The sequence below is a fragment of the Pelodiscus sinensis genome, chromosome 9, assembly GCF_049634645.1.
Source record: "Pelodiscus sinensis isolate JC-2024 chromosome 9, ASM4963464v1, whole genome shotgun sequence".
Lineage (NCBI taxonomy): Eukaryota > Metazoa > Chordata > Testudines > Trionychidae > Pelodiscus > Pelodiscus sinensis.
Window position 1 is genome coordinate 4392321 of NC_134719.1, and position 16581 is coordinate 4408901.

Here is a 16581-nt window from a genome sequence, read left to right on the forward strand (position 1 = left end):
GTCTTAGGCCTGGTCTACACTTAAAGCTGTGTCAATTAGGAGTGGGGGGCGGGAGTGAGAAAAAACGCAGTCCCTAGTCAAATGAGCTATGCTGACAAAATCCCCAGTGTAAATGCAGCTATGGGACAGATGACCACAATTGCCAGCACAGCTAACATTGTTCACAGAGGGGATGTTCCTGCGCTGACAGTAAAACTTCTGTCTTGTGTATGTATCTACACTAGGGGGCCAAGCCAGCCTGAGCTCTGTGGTGTAAAAGTAGCTTTAAACAAGGGGTTTGCAAAACAGGGATGGGATGAAACACCTGCTCCGGTGCATTGCTGTACTGGGGCAATATTATTAAGTCATCCGTCATCAAACTGGTTACCAGATGGCGCCGACAATACTGGCTTCATTATCCAGGAGCCAAGACCAGGGCAAGGGGAAACTATCAGACAGAAGGAGCCGTGTCATCCTCTCTCTCAAGCTTTAATTGCTTTGTTTTTCACCACAACACCGGTTGGTCTAAACAATCTTCTTGTGTCCGGAGGCGGGGGTGTGTGTGGGAGGGAGGTGGACATTAAGCACCGGCTACATCCCTTTGCACTTTCTACATGCCACGAGGGGAAGAAGGAAAAGGTTCTCACCATCACTGATTTCCACTTCATAAGGAGATGATCTTCTTTTCATTCTGTTGTTGTTGTACATTGAGAAGGCGTCTGGCTCTCCAAAAAACCCACTGCAAACAAGGGGCAAAAGGAAAGTCAGGGGGGAAACTGAGGAAGAAAACACACGTGTGCTTCATGAAGGGGGTTCCCACGTGGCTAGAGTTCTTCCACATGGACACTGCACATTTCGTGGGACGTCCCATGGGCCCCTGTGCCATGGCCACTTGAAGAAGCGCTATTAGATATCATAGGCCAGCTGGTATAAATCAGCATAGCTCTGACATCAAAGGGAGTTTGACATGGATGGAGCAGTGCCATTTTACCCCAGCTGAGGACAGATGTATGCATGTGGGAGGATGTACATAGCTATACAGACACACAATGTACATACATTTACATGTATATAAATATCATTACAGTGGTCTGTCAAGCAAGGTGATAGAACTGTAATACATGTATATGTGCTTTCCTGCAAGTCTTTTAAGACAGGAGGCAACCTGATAACCACTACCTCTGGGACAGGTTTCTCCAGATGCTATCTCTAGCACACATATGCTGAACTACTATTAATTTGTACTGAATGAGAGCAAACTCAATTGCATTTCATTATATAATTGCATCACACAGTGCATGTAGATATGCATACACTGCATATAATGCATATTCTGAAGCAATTTCATCCCACTGTCATGATTATTTATAGGGTTGCACACATCTTGCCCAGTTGCATAGAGCTAAGAAATTGTCTTCAAAGAAACAAAAATCCAGTAGAAAAATGTTGCATTGCTTACATTTATATCTTTGCATTTAAAATAGTACATTTAAATATGATTTTAATGTATGCAATATCTAATTGTATATATTACCCTTGCTCCAAGGGCTAGACTAGATGTTTAGCTTTGCAAAATTACACACAAATACATTCTGCCACCAAAGAAGTATGCAAGCACAAATATTACCTCTCCAGATAGAAGAAAGGTTTCTTTTCCAGACAACCTCGGCCCTTGCAAACTTCGGCAGCTGGAAGCTGTCCCTCCATCCCTCTCTCTCTTTCTCTGACTTTTATAAAGTCATTAGAGAGAAAGAGCAAGAGAGAGAGGGACGAGGGAGATGTAGATAGATAGATAGATAGATAGATAGATAGATAGATAGATAGATAGATAGATAGATAGATAGATAGATAGATAGATAGATAGATAGATAGATAGATAGATAGACAGACAAGTGTGGGACAGGAGGAAGATAGATAGATAGATAGATAGATAGATAGATAGATAGATAGATAGATAGATAGATAGATAGATAGACAGACAGACAAGTGTGGGACAGGAGGAAGATAGATAGATAGATAGCTAGATAGCTAGCTAGATAGATAGATAGATAGACAGACAAGTGTGGGACAGGAGGAAGATAGATAGATAGATAGATAGATAGATAGATAGATAGATAGATAGATAGATAGATAGATAGATAGATAGATAGATAGATAGATAGAGGAAGGATGGACAGGATAAACAGACAAGTGTGGGACAGGAGGAAGACAGAGAGAGGTCGAAGAGACACAAGAAGAGAAACAATCCTGCATATTTAAGGTCATAAAGATTCCCTCTTATAACAAAACAGGGGGGAATGTAACACTGAAAAGAAAAGAAAAGAAAAGAAAAGAAAAGAAAAGAAAAGAAAAGAAAAGAAAAGAAAAGAAAAGAAAAGAAAAGAAAAGAAAAGAAAAGAAAAGAAAAGAAAAGAAAAAGAAAAGAAAAGAAAGAAGCTGCCAGCCTGCGGAGACAGCGGGAAGGGCGAGCAGGAGGCTGGCGGAGCGGGGCGGACAGACAGACGGGCGGGCGGGCAGGGCACGGACCTGTTGATGGCAGCCAGCGGCTGGCCGATGTTGTAGAGCATGGCTCTGCCGGCCGCGGGCAAGGGGAGCGCCGTGGGGCTCAGCTGCACCATGCGGGCGTCGCAGGCGGCATCGGCCGGGGGTCTGCACGGCTCGGCGCCCGGCGCTCTCTGCATCGCCTCGCCGGGCGCCTCGCGGCCTTTTATGTCCCTGCGCACCAGCTCGATCACCGGCACGGCGGCGGCGGGGGGCCCGGGGGAGGGCCGGCCGGTCTCCTTGGAAACCCCATTGAGCAGCAGCTGGGGCTCTCCGGGGACCTCCATCCCCCCGCGGCTGCTCTCCGGCTCGCTCGTGCCTTCCGCTCCGGAGTCGTGCTGCTGGGGGGGGCGGGCATCCCGCGCCTCACTGGGGGGCAGCTCGGCCGGCGGCCTCTCCATCGTCCTGGGGGGAGAGAGGAGAGGAGGTGAGGGGCCGTGGGGGAGCCGAGGGCGCCCCGGCCAGTCGGGCTAGAGCCCAGCTGAGAGCAAAGAAAGAAAGAAAGTCAAAGGGGTGAAGGAGAAAAGGAAAAGGAAGGAGGGAGGAGAAAGGCAAAGGGGGTGAAGGAAGGCAGGACGGAGGGAGGGAGGAAGGAAAAAGGCAAAGGGGGTGAAGGAGAAAAGGAAAAGGAAGGAGGGAGGGAGGAGAAAGGCAAAGGGGGTGAAGGAAGGCAGGACGGAGGGAGGGAGGAAGGAAAAAGGCAAAGGGGGTGAAGGAAGGCAGGACGGAGGGAGGGAGGAAGGAGAAAGGCAAAGGGGGTGAAGGAAGGCAGGACGGAGGGAGGGAGGAAGGAAAAAGGCAAAGGGGGTGAAGGAAGGCAGGACGGAGGGAGGGAGGAAGGAAAAAGGCAAAGGGGGTGAAGGAAGGCAGGACGGAGGGAGGGAGGAAGGAGAAAGGCAAAGGGGGTGAAGGAAGGCAGGACGGAGGGAGGGAGGAAGGAAAAAGGCAAAGGGGGTGAAGGAAGGCAGGACGGAGGGAGGGAGGAAGGAAAAAGGCAAAGGGGGTGAAGGAGAAAAGGCAAAGGAAGGGGGCGAGGGGTGCCAGATGTTGCAGTTCGACAGGCTAGCGCCCAGCTGAGCGGAGCGGCCCATTGTTCCGCCCGGGAGCCAAAACCCGGCTTGATTCGCAGCGGAATCCGCCACACGATGCTTTGGCTCGCGGGAGAGATGGGGACCCCAGCCTCGCTGGCTTCTCCGCCAGGTCAGGAAGAGGGATGAAATCCCAACCCCATTCAAGTCTCCCCTGGACCTGGCTGGGGCTCGGATTTCATCCCATGGGTGAAACGACAAGGGCTCCCCGCGGACAGATGTGGCCAAGCGATGGAGGGAGCGGGGGGGCGGGGCGCCTTAGCTTAAACTCTAGGTTGCCCGTTTAAGCCCCGCGGTCCTTTCCTTGCTCCGGCGTTTGCTGCTCCGCGGGCAGGTGATTTTAGCCGCAGTTGGCATCGGGTTCTTCCCTCCCCGTTTTTTTGGCAGGGCCGAGAGGGGGAGGGAAGACGCGCCAGGGTGTGGAGGCGCGGCCCGGATTGTGTATAAAACAGAACCCATTTCACCCAAGCGGGAAAGCAGAACTTCGGGGTTTTCGTTGTGTTGCCCTTAATGCCGACTGAAGGAAAGAGCTAAACAGGAAACTCCGCTTTGCTGCTCCCGGCGGTTACACCCTGGAACCCAACCCAGCCTCATGGAAACTATTGATGGGAAGATGAACGGTATCTTGTGGGCCAGCTAGAAATAGCTTGGGCGTAACGGGACTGGCTTGTAACAGTCTAATTCGAGAGCTGTTTGGATGAGTGCTATATTTCTGTATGGGCACCTACACTCACTGTTATAGGTACATACACAGAGAGAGACTGTAAAATACTGGGCCATTGTGGCGATTATATTACATTCCAGTGATTTTATATATATAAATATATAGCGTTATATTATAGTAGTGTGCTATTAAAGTAATGTTACATTCTATTACAATTACATTAATATCGAACCATTACATTTTGAGATACAATGTATATATTTCTCAGCAAAGTCATTGTGGTACTTATATTGTTATACAGAGATATATAGTTGAAGTAGTAAATGCTACTCATGCAACATAGTGACCACAATAACTCTGCCAAGAAATATATACAGAATGTGTATATTTGTACACACCACACACACACACACACACACACACCCCTGACCAAAGCTATTGTGATGATTCTGTTGCCTAAGGAGCCTGCAATAAATTCACTCACATCTATACGTTACTACCATGGTTTGGCTGCAAAATATAAGAATGTAATAGTTCGGTATTAACGTAGCCAATACTTTAGATGGAAGATTAGATCGATCAACGCGGGGGGAGGGAGGGAGAGAGAGAGATGTTACATTTCCTATTCATTTCAAAGGACCAGCAGCCAGGATGTGAAGTCAGATCAAATGCGCCTAGCAACGGGAAATCGTTATATTGTTCCAAAACAAATGTCTAGTCTGGTGCCTGTTCTTGGGTAAGGACGCAGCATCGGGTCTATTTGATGTTTCCTATTTTGGGGACATATTATACTGTACGTTTTTGGTGGAAGCCGAATGGCCCATGCATTCGGGCCAAAAGACCCAAATCCTACAGCTGTACTATCTGGTCTATCCAAAATATATTAGGTACATGTGAAGGCCTTCCCTATCCGTTAGCCAAGGAGCCATCAGCTGGAAAAGAGGTTGACTAGTGTATCTGTTTCATCTACCATCAGACGAACACCTGGATGTATCTTCACAGAAAAAGCATTTCACGCTGACAAATAAGGATTTCCGTTTCGCTTCCTCCTGTAATTTGGTTTGCTCGCTCCAGGGCGGGTGTAAAAAGGAGGCCCAGTGATCTGAACCCAGACTCAGTCTCCCTAAGCTTAATTCCCTTTGCTTCTGCGGGGCAAAGCGTGTGCAGAGAAGCCCTGCAAAAAAACCTAGGTCCCTTCCCAGCCACCTCTCCAAAAAAAAAATGGCATAGCTAGCAGCGATTCGCATCCGTGAGAAATAGGAACACCTGGAGTCCCCGGTGCCAACAAAGACTCTCTCCGACTCACGGCTGCTAATTCCGAAGCGGCGGGGTGGATGGGGGGCGGAGGGAGAGAATGCCCTGGTTCATTTAGATCAACAGCACATGAAATCCTTTGGAGCCGGAGAAATCGGCATTAGGCTAGCAAACGCTGGGGAAGAGGTGTGTGGCAACGGATGCCTGCCAAACACCACCCTAGCCAATCAGAAATAACTGACTGGGCGACCCGACCCAAATATAATGTCCCCTTAGGCGTGAGCTGGGCTTGGGATTTGCACACCACATTTAAAAATCGATATTATTTCGTTTCAATGTGTACAGGGATATTTATATTATTAATAAGGTCGATAGAAACATACCCTATCTGTCTAGACACACTATATTTATTCTAGATAGATAGATAGATAGATAGATAGATAGATAGATAGATAGATAGATAGATAGATAGATAGATAGATAGATAGATGAAGGATGGACAGGATAAACAGACAAGTGTGGGACAGGAGGAAGACAGAGAGAGGTTGAAGATAGATAGATAGATAGATAGATAGATAGATAGATAGATAGATAGATAGATAGATAGATAGATAGATAGATGGGGTGTATGGGGATAGATAGATAGATAGATAGATAGATGGGGTGTATGGGGATAGATAGATAGATAGATAGATAGATAGATAGATAGATAGATAGATGGGGTGTATGGGGATAGATAGATAGATAGATAGATAGATAGATAGATAGATAGATAGATAGATAGATAGATGGGGTGTATGGGGATAGATAGATAGATAGATAGATAGATAGATGGGGTGTATGGGGATAGATAGATAGATAGATAGATAGATAGATAGATGGGGTGTATGGGGATAGATAGATAGATAGATAGATAGATAGATGGGGTGTATGGGGATAGATAGATAGATAGATAGATAGATAGATAGATAGATAGATAGATAGATAGAATACATTTAAAAATCTTGTTCTTCCTATTGATGTACATTAATAAAGGCGTTTAACATGAATGTAAACGCCATACATTTATAACACAAGATTTTCTCTCTCTCTATAGCCCATTGGGCATAGAGGTCGAAATAAACCAAACCATTTGTTTGTGTTACTCGACTATAGCTGAAACCAAAGTGTTTTGTGTCCGCCCAGCATTTCTCAAATTGATGCTCAACGTGTCTGCTGATTTCCAGAAATGATCTTAACGGTGCAGGGCCTTCCAAATTGACTCTAAAAGCCAGTGGAGGACGAATAAACAGGTGGACGGTTTTAATACTAGCACTGTCTTTGCCAGAATTGTTCACCGAGCGGTGAAGATGGAATCCGATTCTGAACAGCCGTTATTTTCATTCCCAGCCACACAACACAAATATTTCCCTCCTCGAAATCACGTTAGCATACAATTAACTATTAATCTGCATGATTTTTTTTTAAAATCCCGGTATTTGTGAGGGCTTATGTGAAGCAACCCTGAAGGATCTATACACGCTCTGTGTTAATATCTTTGCTTAAAATGTCTGTCTGTTCCCCTCTCTCTCTCTCACATTCCAGAGCGGAAATATTTCATTGTGAGGTCTCTTGCAACGAGTTAAGCCACAATACAATATAACAAGAAAGAACCAACCGTTTTACAGGCATCGCTGCTGTTTCTTCGCAAATACACAAGACAAAATTACAGCTCAATACACGCCACAGCCTCAAACATCCATAAAGCCAAAGCACTTTCTTTCCTGAGCATTTCTAGAGAGCATTTCTCATTTCCCGAGCCTGTTCAAATGCAAGAGCAAAAAAGACTAACGGTTTCTTTTTTTTTTTTCCCTCGGTGGAAGATAGATAAATATCCCAACCGATTTCCCTCTTTGCCTTCAGAATAGTTCACACTTTTAACGCCTCTGCAGAGAATCGGATTTTATTTGCCTCTTTCGGAGCGAATTTTCGTACGAGAATAAAAACAAGGGAAGAGAGGGAATTGGGATCCTATGAGGTTAAAGTCTTCATTTCCCGTCTCCCTTCCTAGTTGGGCTGGTCGGAACCTCTGTCCTAGATTCTTGGTCTTCGCACTGTGGAGCTGACGTGAAATATCTACCCATTAATCCAAAAATTAGTTCATTTCCTCTCTAGGAACTGACACCAAAATAGAAAGAAATGAAACGTTATGTCGGAGTTGCTTCTTGCCAGCTCGATCCCAACAGGGCCTTTCCGACGAACCGGCTCCGCAGCAAAACCAGATCACGGGAAAGCGGAACAAAACCCAGCCTGCCCCACACCTACCCACCCCTATCTCTCCTCCGCTTGTGCATCTGCCCTGAAGAAAGGGCAGCTTCCCCTGCCTCCTCTCCGCAGCATCGAAATCTCCGGCTTTGGGGGGGATCGATGTGCCCAACGAAATGTTCCCCCCAAAAGAAAAAAAAATCCATCCCCTCCCCCTTCCGCCACCCGTTAAACAACTGCGGATTTTTTTTAAAAAATCGTTGCGCGGTTTTTCATATGGCGCAACAAATGTGAAAATAGAATCTCCCACAGGAAGCGCTGAAAACAATGCGCAAAATAGAACGCTTTCCCTTTTCTATAGACATAGATCCATATACTCACCATTTGCTTTTCATTGGTAAAAGTGAGTGGAGCCATTTTGTGGCCTATTCATCGCTGCTATATTTTCTCTCTCTCTCTCTCTCTCTCTCTCTCTCTTACGGTAGCGCTGGCTGGCTTCTTTCGGGCAGGATCTAATTCCACATCACGTCCAGTTTCCTATTTAGTATGGAGAACGGAACACTAAAGCAATGTGGCCAACAGAGATAAAGCCCGAGCAATGGCCCGCCTGCCCTGATAAGCTTCTAAGCCCATTATTTATGAAATGATTCATTATTATTTGGCAATTTTATCGAAGGAAAGCGGAAAATTATTGCAGGGATATGCATAGGAATAACTTTGGAATGCCTGCCTTATAGCTTTTGCTGTGTGTGTGCTTAGATGCTCTTAAAAAGACACCGTAGAAAAGAGGAATAAAAAATGCACCATGACTGCTCACATTTGAATAGCAATTCTTTATTTTAGTCCTCTTGGAGGTTATTATGCCCGTGCATTTTTTTGATTAAATATGGAACACCTACTCAGTTCTTAATTAAATTTAATGAGCCAAAATAAATTGCTGGCGATATTGAGAGAGGGGGAGGGGAGCTGGCTGGGACAATAGGGTAAATAAAACAAATTGGCAGGGAACATTTAAGCAAGCTTCCTCCCTCCCCCCTCTGATATTTCTCACCGCAGGCATAAATTGGGGAGATCTCTAGTTTCAATTTAATCTGATCAAATTTAGGAGGGGGTGGCTGAGGTCTGAGGTTAAAAAAACCTTCCGCAGGCCAGGTGGGGCTCGGGGATTTTATGTGGGAGAGAACAAAAAGCCAAATCAACTTGAAATGGGAAAACACCAAAGCATCCTGGATATAATGTTGCTGGCCTGTGAAAGGCGTGGTGGAAAGGTCGGGGTGGGGGAAGACAATCTTATGCGAAACAGTAGGATAAGACTGAAACCAGAATGATCAGCCAAGATAACAAGTTAGTGCAATTTATGAAATAGATCAGGTGGAAAATGGGTCTCTGTCCTTTACAGCAGATTGGCCCTTCTCAGAAATACAGGTATGTCTACACTACAGAGAAGATGGAAGCTGTTGCTGTGGTTCTTCCAGGGTTCGAAATTGCCCGTCTAGTAAAGACACGCTCATTTTGACTGAGAAGCGGCAATCCAGTTGATGCCAGTTATCCTTCTTTCACAAGGCGTAAGGGAAGCTGAAAAGAGCATGTTCTCTCTTCAACTTCCTGCAGTGTGGATAGCGCCAAAAGTCAAGGTCCTTCGATTTCAGCAATGCAATTAATGTAGCTCAAGATGGGGATCTTAATTCAACCTTATTCTGCAGTGTAGATGTACCCTGCGTTTGCTTTTTAAACCTAAGCAGGACAATGTGCAGGGGATTCATACAGGGGAAAAGATAAACCTGGATCAGTCAGAGTGTCTACACTGGCTTTTTGTGAGGTCTCTTGCAACGAGTTAACCCACAATACAATATAACAAGAAAGAACCAACCGTTTTACAGGCATCGCTGCTGTTTCTTCGCAAATACACAAGACAAAATTACCTGCTGATAACTTCGATTGAAAGAGCAATCTCAGAACTAGTCTTGCAAAAATAAACCCATAAGTGAGAGGTCCTACATAAATGCCAATAAACAATAGGAAGAAAACACAGTCCATTACAACACCAAGCGGGACACACAAACAATAAACTAAGAATTGAAGCAAATAACAGAGGGTATGTCTACACTACCACCCTAGTTCGAACTAGGGTGGTTAATGTAGTCATACGAACTTGCAAATGAAGCCTGGGATTTGAATTTCCTGGGCTTCATTTGCAAGTTCGTATGACTACAGTAACCACCCTAGTTCGAACTAGGGTGGTAGTGTAGACAAACCCAGAGGGAATTCAGCTGGGGCTTGTGCATAGCTGTATTGAGCTCTGGCTGTGGAGGTGCGAAGCCAGCTTACATTATGATTCTGGGATGCATTAAAAGGAGTGTTCTGAGCAAGACAGAAGAAGTCATTCTTCTGCTCCACTCTGCAGATTAGGACTCAATGGGAGTTTTGTGTCCAGTTCTGGGCACCGCATTTCAAGAAAGGTGTGGAGAAATTGGAGAGGGTGCAGAGAAGAGCAACAAAAATGATTAAAGATCTAGAAAGCATGAGCTATGGGGGAAGACTGAAGAACTGGGTTTTGCTCAGTATGGAAAAGAGAAGACTGATCAGGCTACATCTACACTGCAAAGCTATTTCGGGATACCAGAGTATCCCAAAATAGCTACCCCTCATCTTCACAGCAAACCTGTTATTGTGAAATTGAACAGGCTGACTATTCCAACGTCCCTGTAAGCCTCATTCCACAAGGAATAAAGGTTGGTTTGGATTAGAGGGTGGTTTTCAACATTTTGTGCTGTGTAGACAGAGCCAAATTTTGAAATAGATGATCTAGAAAGAAGCTATGCAATTTACAGAGCTCAAATTGCATAGCTTATTTTGAGCCAGTGCTGCTGTGCAGAGTACCCTAAGAGGGGACATGATAGTGATATTCAAGTACCTAAACAGGTGCTACAAGGGGGAGGGAGAAAAAACTGGTCTCCTTGGCCTCTGATGGTAGGACAAGAAGCAATGGGTTTAAACTGCAACGAGGGAGGTTTAGGTTGGACATTAGGAAAAACAAACTTTCTGCTGTCAGGGTGGTGAAACACTGGAATAAATTGCCCAGGGAGGTTGTGGAATCTCCTCCACCTGTGGAGATATTTAAGAGCAGTTTAGACAGACACCTGTCAGGGATGATCTATGGTGCTTGGGGAGGGGGCAGGGGGCTGGACTTGACCTCTTGAGGTTCCTTCCAGTTCAAGTGTTCTGTGATTCTAAATGTCATCCGGAAAATGACTCCCAAACTGACTGTATTGCTGGGGCACTAACACCCCAATGCTAGTTTATTGTTTCCTGCATTATAACAGCTGGAGGCCAGGTGTATCTCTGGGGGTGGGTGGAGGGCCAGCGGAGCCGTGAGGTGTGCAGCAGTGGATGTCTGGTTTGTTAGGGGCTGTGCTGGACCCCCTCCCCCCCCCCCACCTTGTTACCTCCTGCTGCCCTGCCTTGGACGGGATGCCTCCAGGAGAGGCTGTCTCTTCTCAAGGCAGCCCCTTGCCCCTGATGCAACCAGACGTGTGTGTCCAAGCCCTTACACTGCAAACGCCATGGGGAGGGGAGGCGCTGCGGTGTGTAGCTTTCAAGGGGCCTGGGACCGCTCACAGACCCCACGTGCTGCCCAAGGCACCCAGTTCCCATTCCCCACGAAAGCCGGTGGCTGAAAACAGGCCCCCTTTCGCGCAGTTCGGATCATTTCTGGCTCGCCCAGAGCAGCAGGAACTACAAGCCACGCAGCAGGTCCCCCCCCCGGGGGTCTCCCAGCTCTTTAATTGTGTATCTAGCCTCGCGGGGCCCGATCCCGCTGGGCCCTCAGCCTCAACTACAAACCGAGCTTCCCCCCAACTTGGGGCCGGGCTGATCATCTGCTTTTCTTCCCTCCCCCTCCACTCCCCTGCTGTCCTGGACCCTGACTCCTCGCCTCCCCCTACAGCCAGGCTGGCCAATGCGTTTGGCTCCCGGCGCGCACAAGCCGCCGGCCAGTTAGCCGCGCAATTGGCAGGAGCTGCGCGCGCAAAACACACAAGCCGCGCAACACCGAGGGCTTTTCGGATCGCCCGCCCCGCTCCGTGCAGAGATCCAGCTCGCTCTCTGCAGCGGAAGGACGAGCAGAAACTATGTATCACCCCCCCACACACACACACTCACTCACACGCGCGCGCACACGCACACGCACACACTCACACTCACTCACACGCACACACACTCACTCACACGCGCACACTCATTCACACGCGCGCACGCGCACACACACTCACTCACACGCGCACACACTCACACGCGCACACTCATTCACACGCGCGCACACGCACACACACTCACTCACACGCGCACACACTCACACGCGCACACTCATTCACACGCGCGCACACGCACACACATTCTTTCATCGCCAACCAGCAAAGTATCCCACCTGGCCTGGAAACGCGCTTCCCCCCCATCCCCCTCTACACAAAGTGTCACTGAGCTTCCTCGGCTGAAATCGCCCTAAAACGCCTCGGCGAGGCCCCCGCAGGAGATCCCCCCCCCCGGACGGGTTTCCTGCCCCGCGGCCTTTGATGGCGAGGGACGGCAGTCACGACCAGCGGGCTATCTGCTGCGCCGTGTTCGCAGCTCCCTCCAGGAAACACGATCGTTCCAGGCCGGCTCCTCTCCGCCCCAGGAAGCGGGGCTGGGAGGGGGAGGATGTCAAGACTCTTGTGCCCGCGATCTGCCTAGCCAGCCGCGCCCCAGGACTTTCACATCAGACCCCGTAGCGATCCCCAACCCGCGGGGAGGGAGGGACCCAGCCGGGGAAAGCCAGGTGGCTTCAGGGATCAGTTAACGGGGTGACACTCTCTGCCGGTCCCTGAAATCAATGGGAGTTGCCCCCTTGCCTTAGAATTATTGCAGCCCGCTGTATCTATTGGGATAGAGAGTACGCTTATTAAGTTTGCAGATGATACCAAACTGGGGGGGGTTGCGACTTCTTTGGAGGATAGGGACATAATTCAAAAGGACCTTAGCAAGTTAGAGAAATGGTCAGAGGTAAACAGGATGAGGTTTAATAAAGAGAAATGCAAAGTGCTCCACTTAGGAAGGAACAATCAGTTCCATACATACAAGATGGGAAGCGACTGTCTAGGAAGGAGCATGGCGGAAACGGATCTAGGGGTCATAGTGGACCACAAGTTGAATATGAGTCAACAGTGTGATGCTGTTGCAAAAAAAGCAAATATGATTCTAGGTTGTATCAACAGGTGTGTTGTAAGCAAAACTCGTGAAGTCATTCTGCCGCTCTACTCTGCACTAGTTAGGCCTCAGCTGGAGTACTGTGTCCAGTTCTGGGCGCCACATTTCAAGAAAGATGTGGAGAAATTGGAAAGGGTACAGAGAAGAGCGACAGGAATGATTAAAGGTTTAGAGAACATGACCTATGAAGCCAGGCTTCATGAACTGGGCTTGTTTAGTTTGGAAAAAAGAAGATTAAGGGGGGACATGATAGCCGTTTTCAAATATCTAAAAGGGTGTCACAAGGAGGAAGGAGAAAATTTGTTCCTCTTGGTTTCTGAGGACAGGACAAGGAGTAATGGGCTTAAAGTGCAGCAGGGGAGGTTTAGATTGGACATTAGGAAAAAATTCCTAACTGTCAGGGTGGTCAAATACTGGAATAAATTGCCAAGGGAGGTGGTGGAATCTCCCTCTCTGGAGATATTTAAGAACAGGTTAGATAGACATCTGTCAGGGATAGTGTAGATGGAGCTTGATCCTGCCTTGAGGGCGGGGGGCTGGACTCGATGACCTCTCGAGGTCCCTTCCAGTCCTATTATTCTATGATTCTATGATCTTCCCCCACCCCCTTTTAATACACTGTGCCGAGTTGGAACATACACAACTGGGCAAGGGCTGTTGCTAGGGGGTTGCCCCTGATCCCTGCGTTGGAGCAGAAGCAGGCTGATTTCAGGGGAGATGCCCAGGGGCTAATGCCTTGCAGAGAACTTTAACCATCACCATCCTGTAGCACCAGAGCCTGGGTGGATCCTATTTGACTCAGATAAAAGAAACCCTGACACCTCCACCAATTTGTCACAACCCCTTAGGCTATGCTATGCTGCAGCTCTTATCCAAGGAACAAGTCCACTTTTTCAAAAGAAATTAAGAAAACCTCATTGTAGGAGGAAGAAGGGTTGTGCTGAAAGAGGAGGTTTTTCCCAAAAGAATAGTTGGAAAAAGATAGGCAAACTGCAGTTTGCCTATCTTTTTCCAACTTTTCTTTGTAGTATACAACACACTCCCAGTGAATTAGGAAGGGCAGGTAATTCAGCTACAAAAAAGTGCTTACTCACAGATGGCAGGGGTGCTGACACCAAGTAATTTGATCCAAACAAGTTTGGGGAAAAAAGTCCCCACGGTGTAAGTTTTCCATTGCCTGTGACGAAAGTACAAACACTTAGAAACAATAGAAAAATTATGTGACTTCAGCTATTTTAGTCCTACCTGATTGGATTAGTAACTGCTCAGTTAAATTTTATGCCATTAATTTGAGCTCTGTCCCTTGACACCACTTTGTTTACATTCAAACTCTAGCCTACACCAAACCAAAGCTAATCCCACCCCTCTGCCCCCAATCTGTTTTTATTAAGTCTTCACCTGTTTTTATTAAGTATTGCCACTCTCACTGAAAATTCCTGGCTATCTAGCAGTATAAGGAATCACGAATAGCCCAGTGGCCCATTTTATTTCCAAACTGTACTTAATCTGAAGAAATTTAAAAAGCAACAAATAGTCGGGTAGCACTTTAAAGACTAACACAATACGTACATGGTATCATGAGCTTTCGTGTGCACAGCCCACTTCTTCAGATGACCAGAGTATTGGATGTCCAGAACTAAAATAAATAGGGGAGAAGGGGGAAGAAAGAAAAAATGGGAGGAGAGGGGAAAACAAGAAGAGGTAGTAAGTATAACAATATCAAGGGGAAAGTTGAGCTGGAATGTAACAGGAAAAACAAATAGTCATACTCACCGAAAGACTAGATAGTCAAAAGAAGCAGATAAGAACTATTAGTGGGCAATAGAGAAGAAAAGTACTAACACCAGATACTATACAGACAAAGAGTCATTAGCACCTTAATCATTTGGTAGGTTGATAATGTAGTTCTGGACATCCAACACTCTGGTCATCTGAAGAAGTGGGCTGTGCCCACGAAAGCTCATGATACCATCTACATATTTTGTTAGTCTTTAAAGTGCTACCCGACTATCTGTTGCTTTTTAAGTTTATACTATACAGACTAACTAGGCTACCCTCTGAAGCTTTTAATCTGAACAAGTTTTGTTTTCCTCTGAAGTATAATGTACTACGGCACTATGGAAAGAGGAATGGTTTTAAGGGCTATTTCCTCTATACCAGCTAATGTTACACTCATCCAGGGTCCTGTTCATCTCATGATTCTATGGTTTGTGGAATTTGCCATGGAATCCAAATCCTGCTTCAAGATTATGTGCTTTGACAGCTGAGGGTTGTTTTTTTAATTACCATTCTAGGTATGAAGAATCTTTTGTCGACAAAGTCTAAAACAGGGGTTGGCAACATATAGCACAAATGCCACTTGATTGTCACTTGAGCAAAAACATCCAGATAGCTAGCGTGTTTACACCCGATTACTAGACATTTGAAGCTAAGAAAAGGTTCTTAGGTTGCTTCAGAATATAGTGGCAACGGGGGGAGGGTGCCAGAGGGTCCAAAAGGAAGCATATTGTTAATTAAATAATCCATTTTTGACATGATACAGCCGGTCATAGCGTAGACAGAAGTATGTACATCAAGACCACTGGAGTCGAGCTGATGCCAGTATTTTTTCCCTTTAAATAGTTAATATCTTAATATATTCTTACACTTCCAGTTTTGCACAACAAAATCATCTTGATCTAAAAATTACCAGTCACATCCAGTAGGGCCAAAAGTTAGGAGATAGAAACTTACCTCAAGGGGACTGTGAGGCAGGTTACAGCATGAGCGATTCCTTCAGTTGGAAAGTAGGCGTGATCTCTTGGTTGCACAGAAGCAGAAATTGAGATATAAAACCCATGAGGCCAACTCATCATTGCCCTATTTCACAATGCAGGACAACATATTCTTGGTATTTTCCTCCAGTTCTAATTATTACAGGGTCTCAGAGCTCAGGCTTCAGTCAAGAGTCCAGAAATCTACATGGGAATGAAACAACCCTGCAGCCGAAAGATAACTGGAACAGGCCAGCTGCAGCAGTCTAGTGTAGACACACCCTCCGTGGACAGCTTGATGTTAACAAGCAGACATGCTAACCTGTTGAAAGGGTTGGACTACCGAGAAAAAGTCAAGTTTCTCTGCAACACCAGTATATTCCACTACAGATAAGCTTAGCAAGTAATTGTGGGGAGCAGAGGGATGTCCAATTCCTCCACTCCAATAACTCATTATTTATGCTCAGCAGAACAGCTTCAACAGGAGAAAGAGCCGCACGTCAGAATGCTCTAACCATGGGGTTAAGAGACATTCTGTTAATGGGGAGCCCTCTGTTCAGGTCCTGTCTGCCAGAGGGGCAATTTCAAGCTGGGTGTCCCACATTTCAGCTGAGCGCCCTATTGCTCCTGCTTTTTTGTGTTGAGCAGGACAGACTCATTCCAGCAAGAAACACTATTGGCTCCTAAGACGTCCATTTGGTTCCCGTTCATAGGCCACTAGCAACATTAAGCACCTCTTTGCTGACTGGACTTATCTTTAAGTGTGGCAGAGGTACGCCCCTCAGCAGACAGCATCTCCCATTGACTAGCTTAG

The 16581-nt window shown here is 46.6% G+C and overlaps 1 protein-coding gene across 7 annotated transcripts in view; it reads right to left on the reverse strand.

Moving 5' to 3' along the window:
- The window catches only part of TAL1 (TAL bHLH transcription factor 1, erythroid differentiation factor), a 42304-nt gene extending 25858 nt beyond the window's left edge, over positions 1-16446 (reverse strand). The window contains exons 1-5 of one of the 7 annotated variants that reach the window (XM_075935935.1): positions 15748-15803; positions 14109-14191; positions 8152-8307; positions 2506-2925; positions 627-718 (exon numbers count right to left, since the gene is read on the reverse strand). In XM_075935935.1, the coding sequence (XP_075792050.1) occupies positions 627-718; positions 2506-2925; positions 8152-8165 (526 nt within the window). In that variant the 5' untranslated portion in view covers positions 8166-8307; positions 14109-14191; positions 15748-15803. Of the gene's footprint in view, positions 1-626; positions 719-2505; positions 2926-7183; positions 7968-8151; positions 8308-14104; positions 14192-15747 lie in introns of those variants that run through there. The other 6 variants (XM_075935934.1, XM_075935936.1, XM_075935937.1 and 3 more) reach the window with 6 other exon arrangements.
- Between the last annotated feature and the right edge of the window lie 135 nt (positions 16447-16581).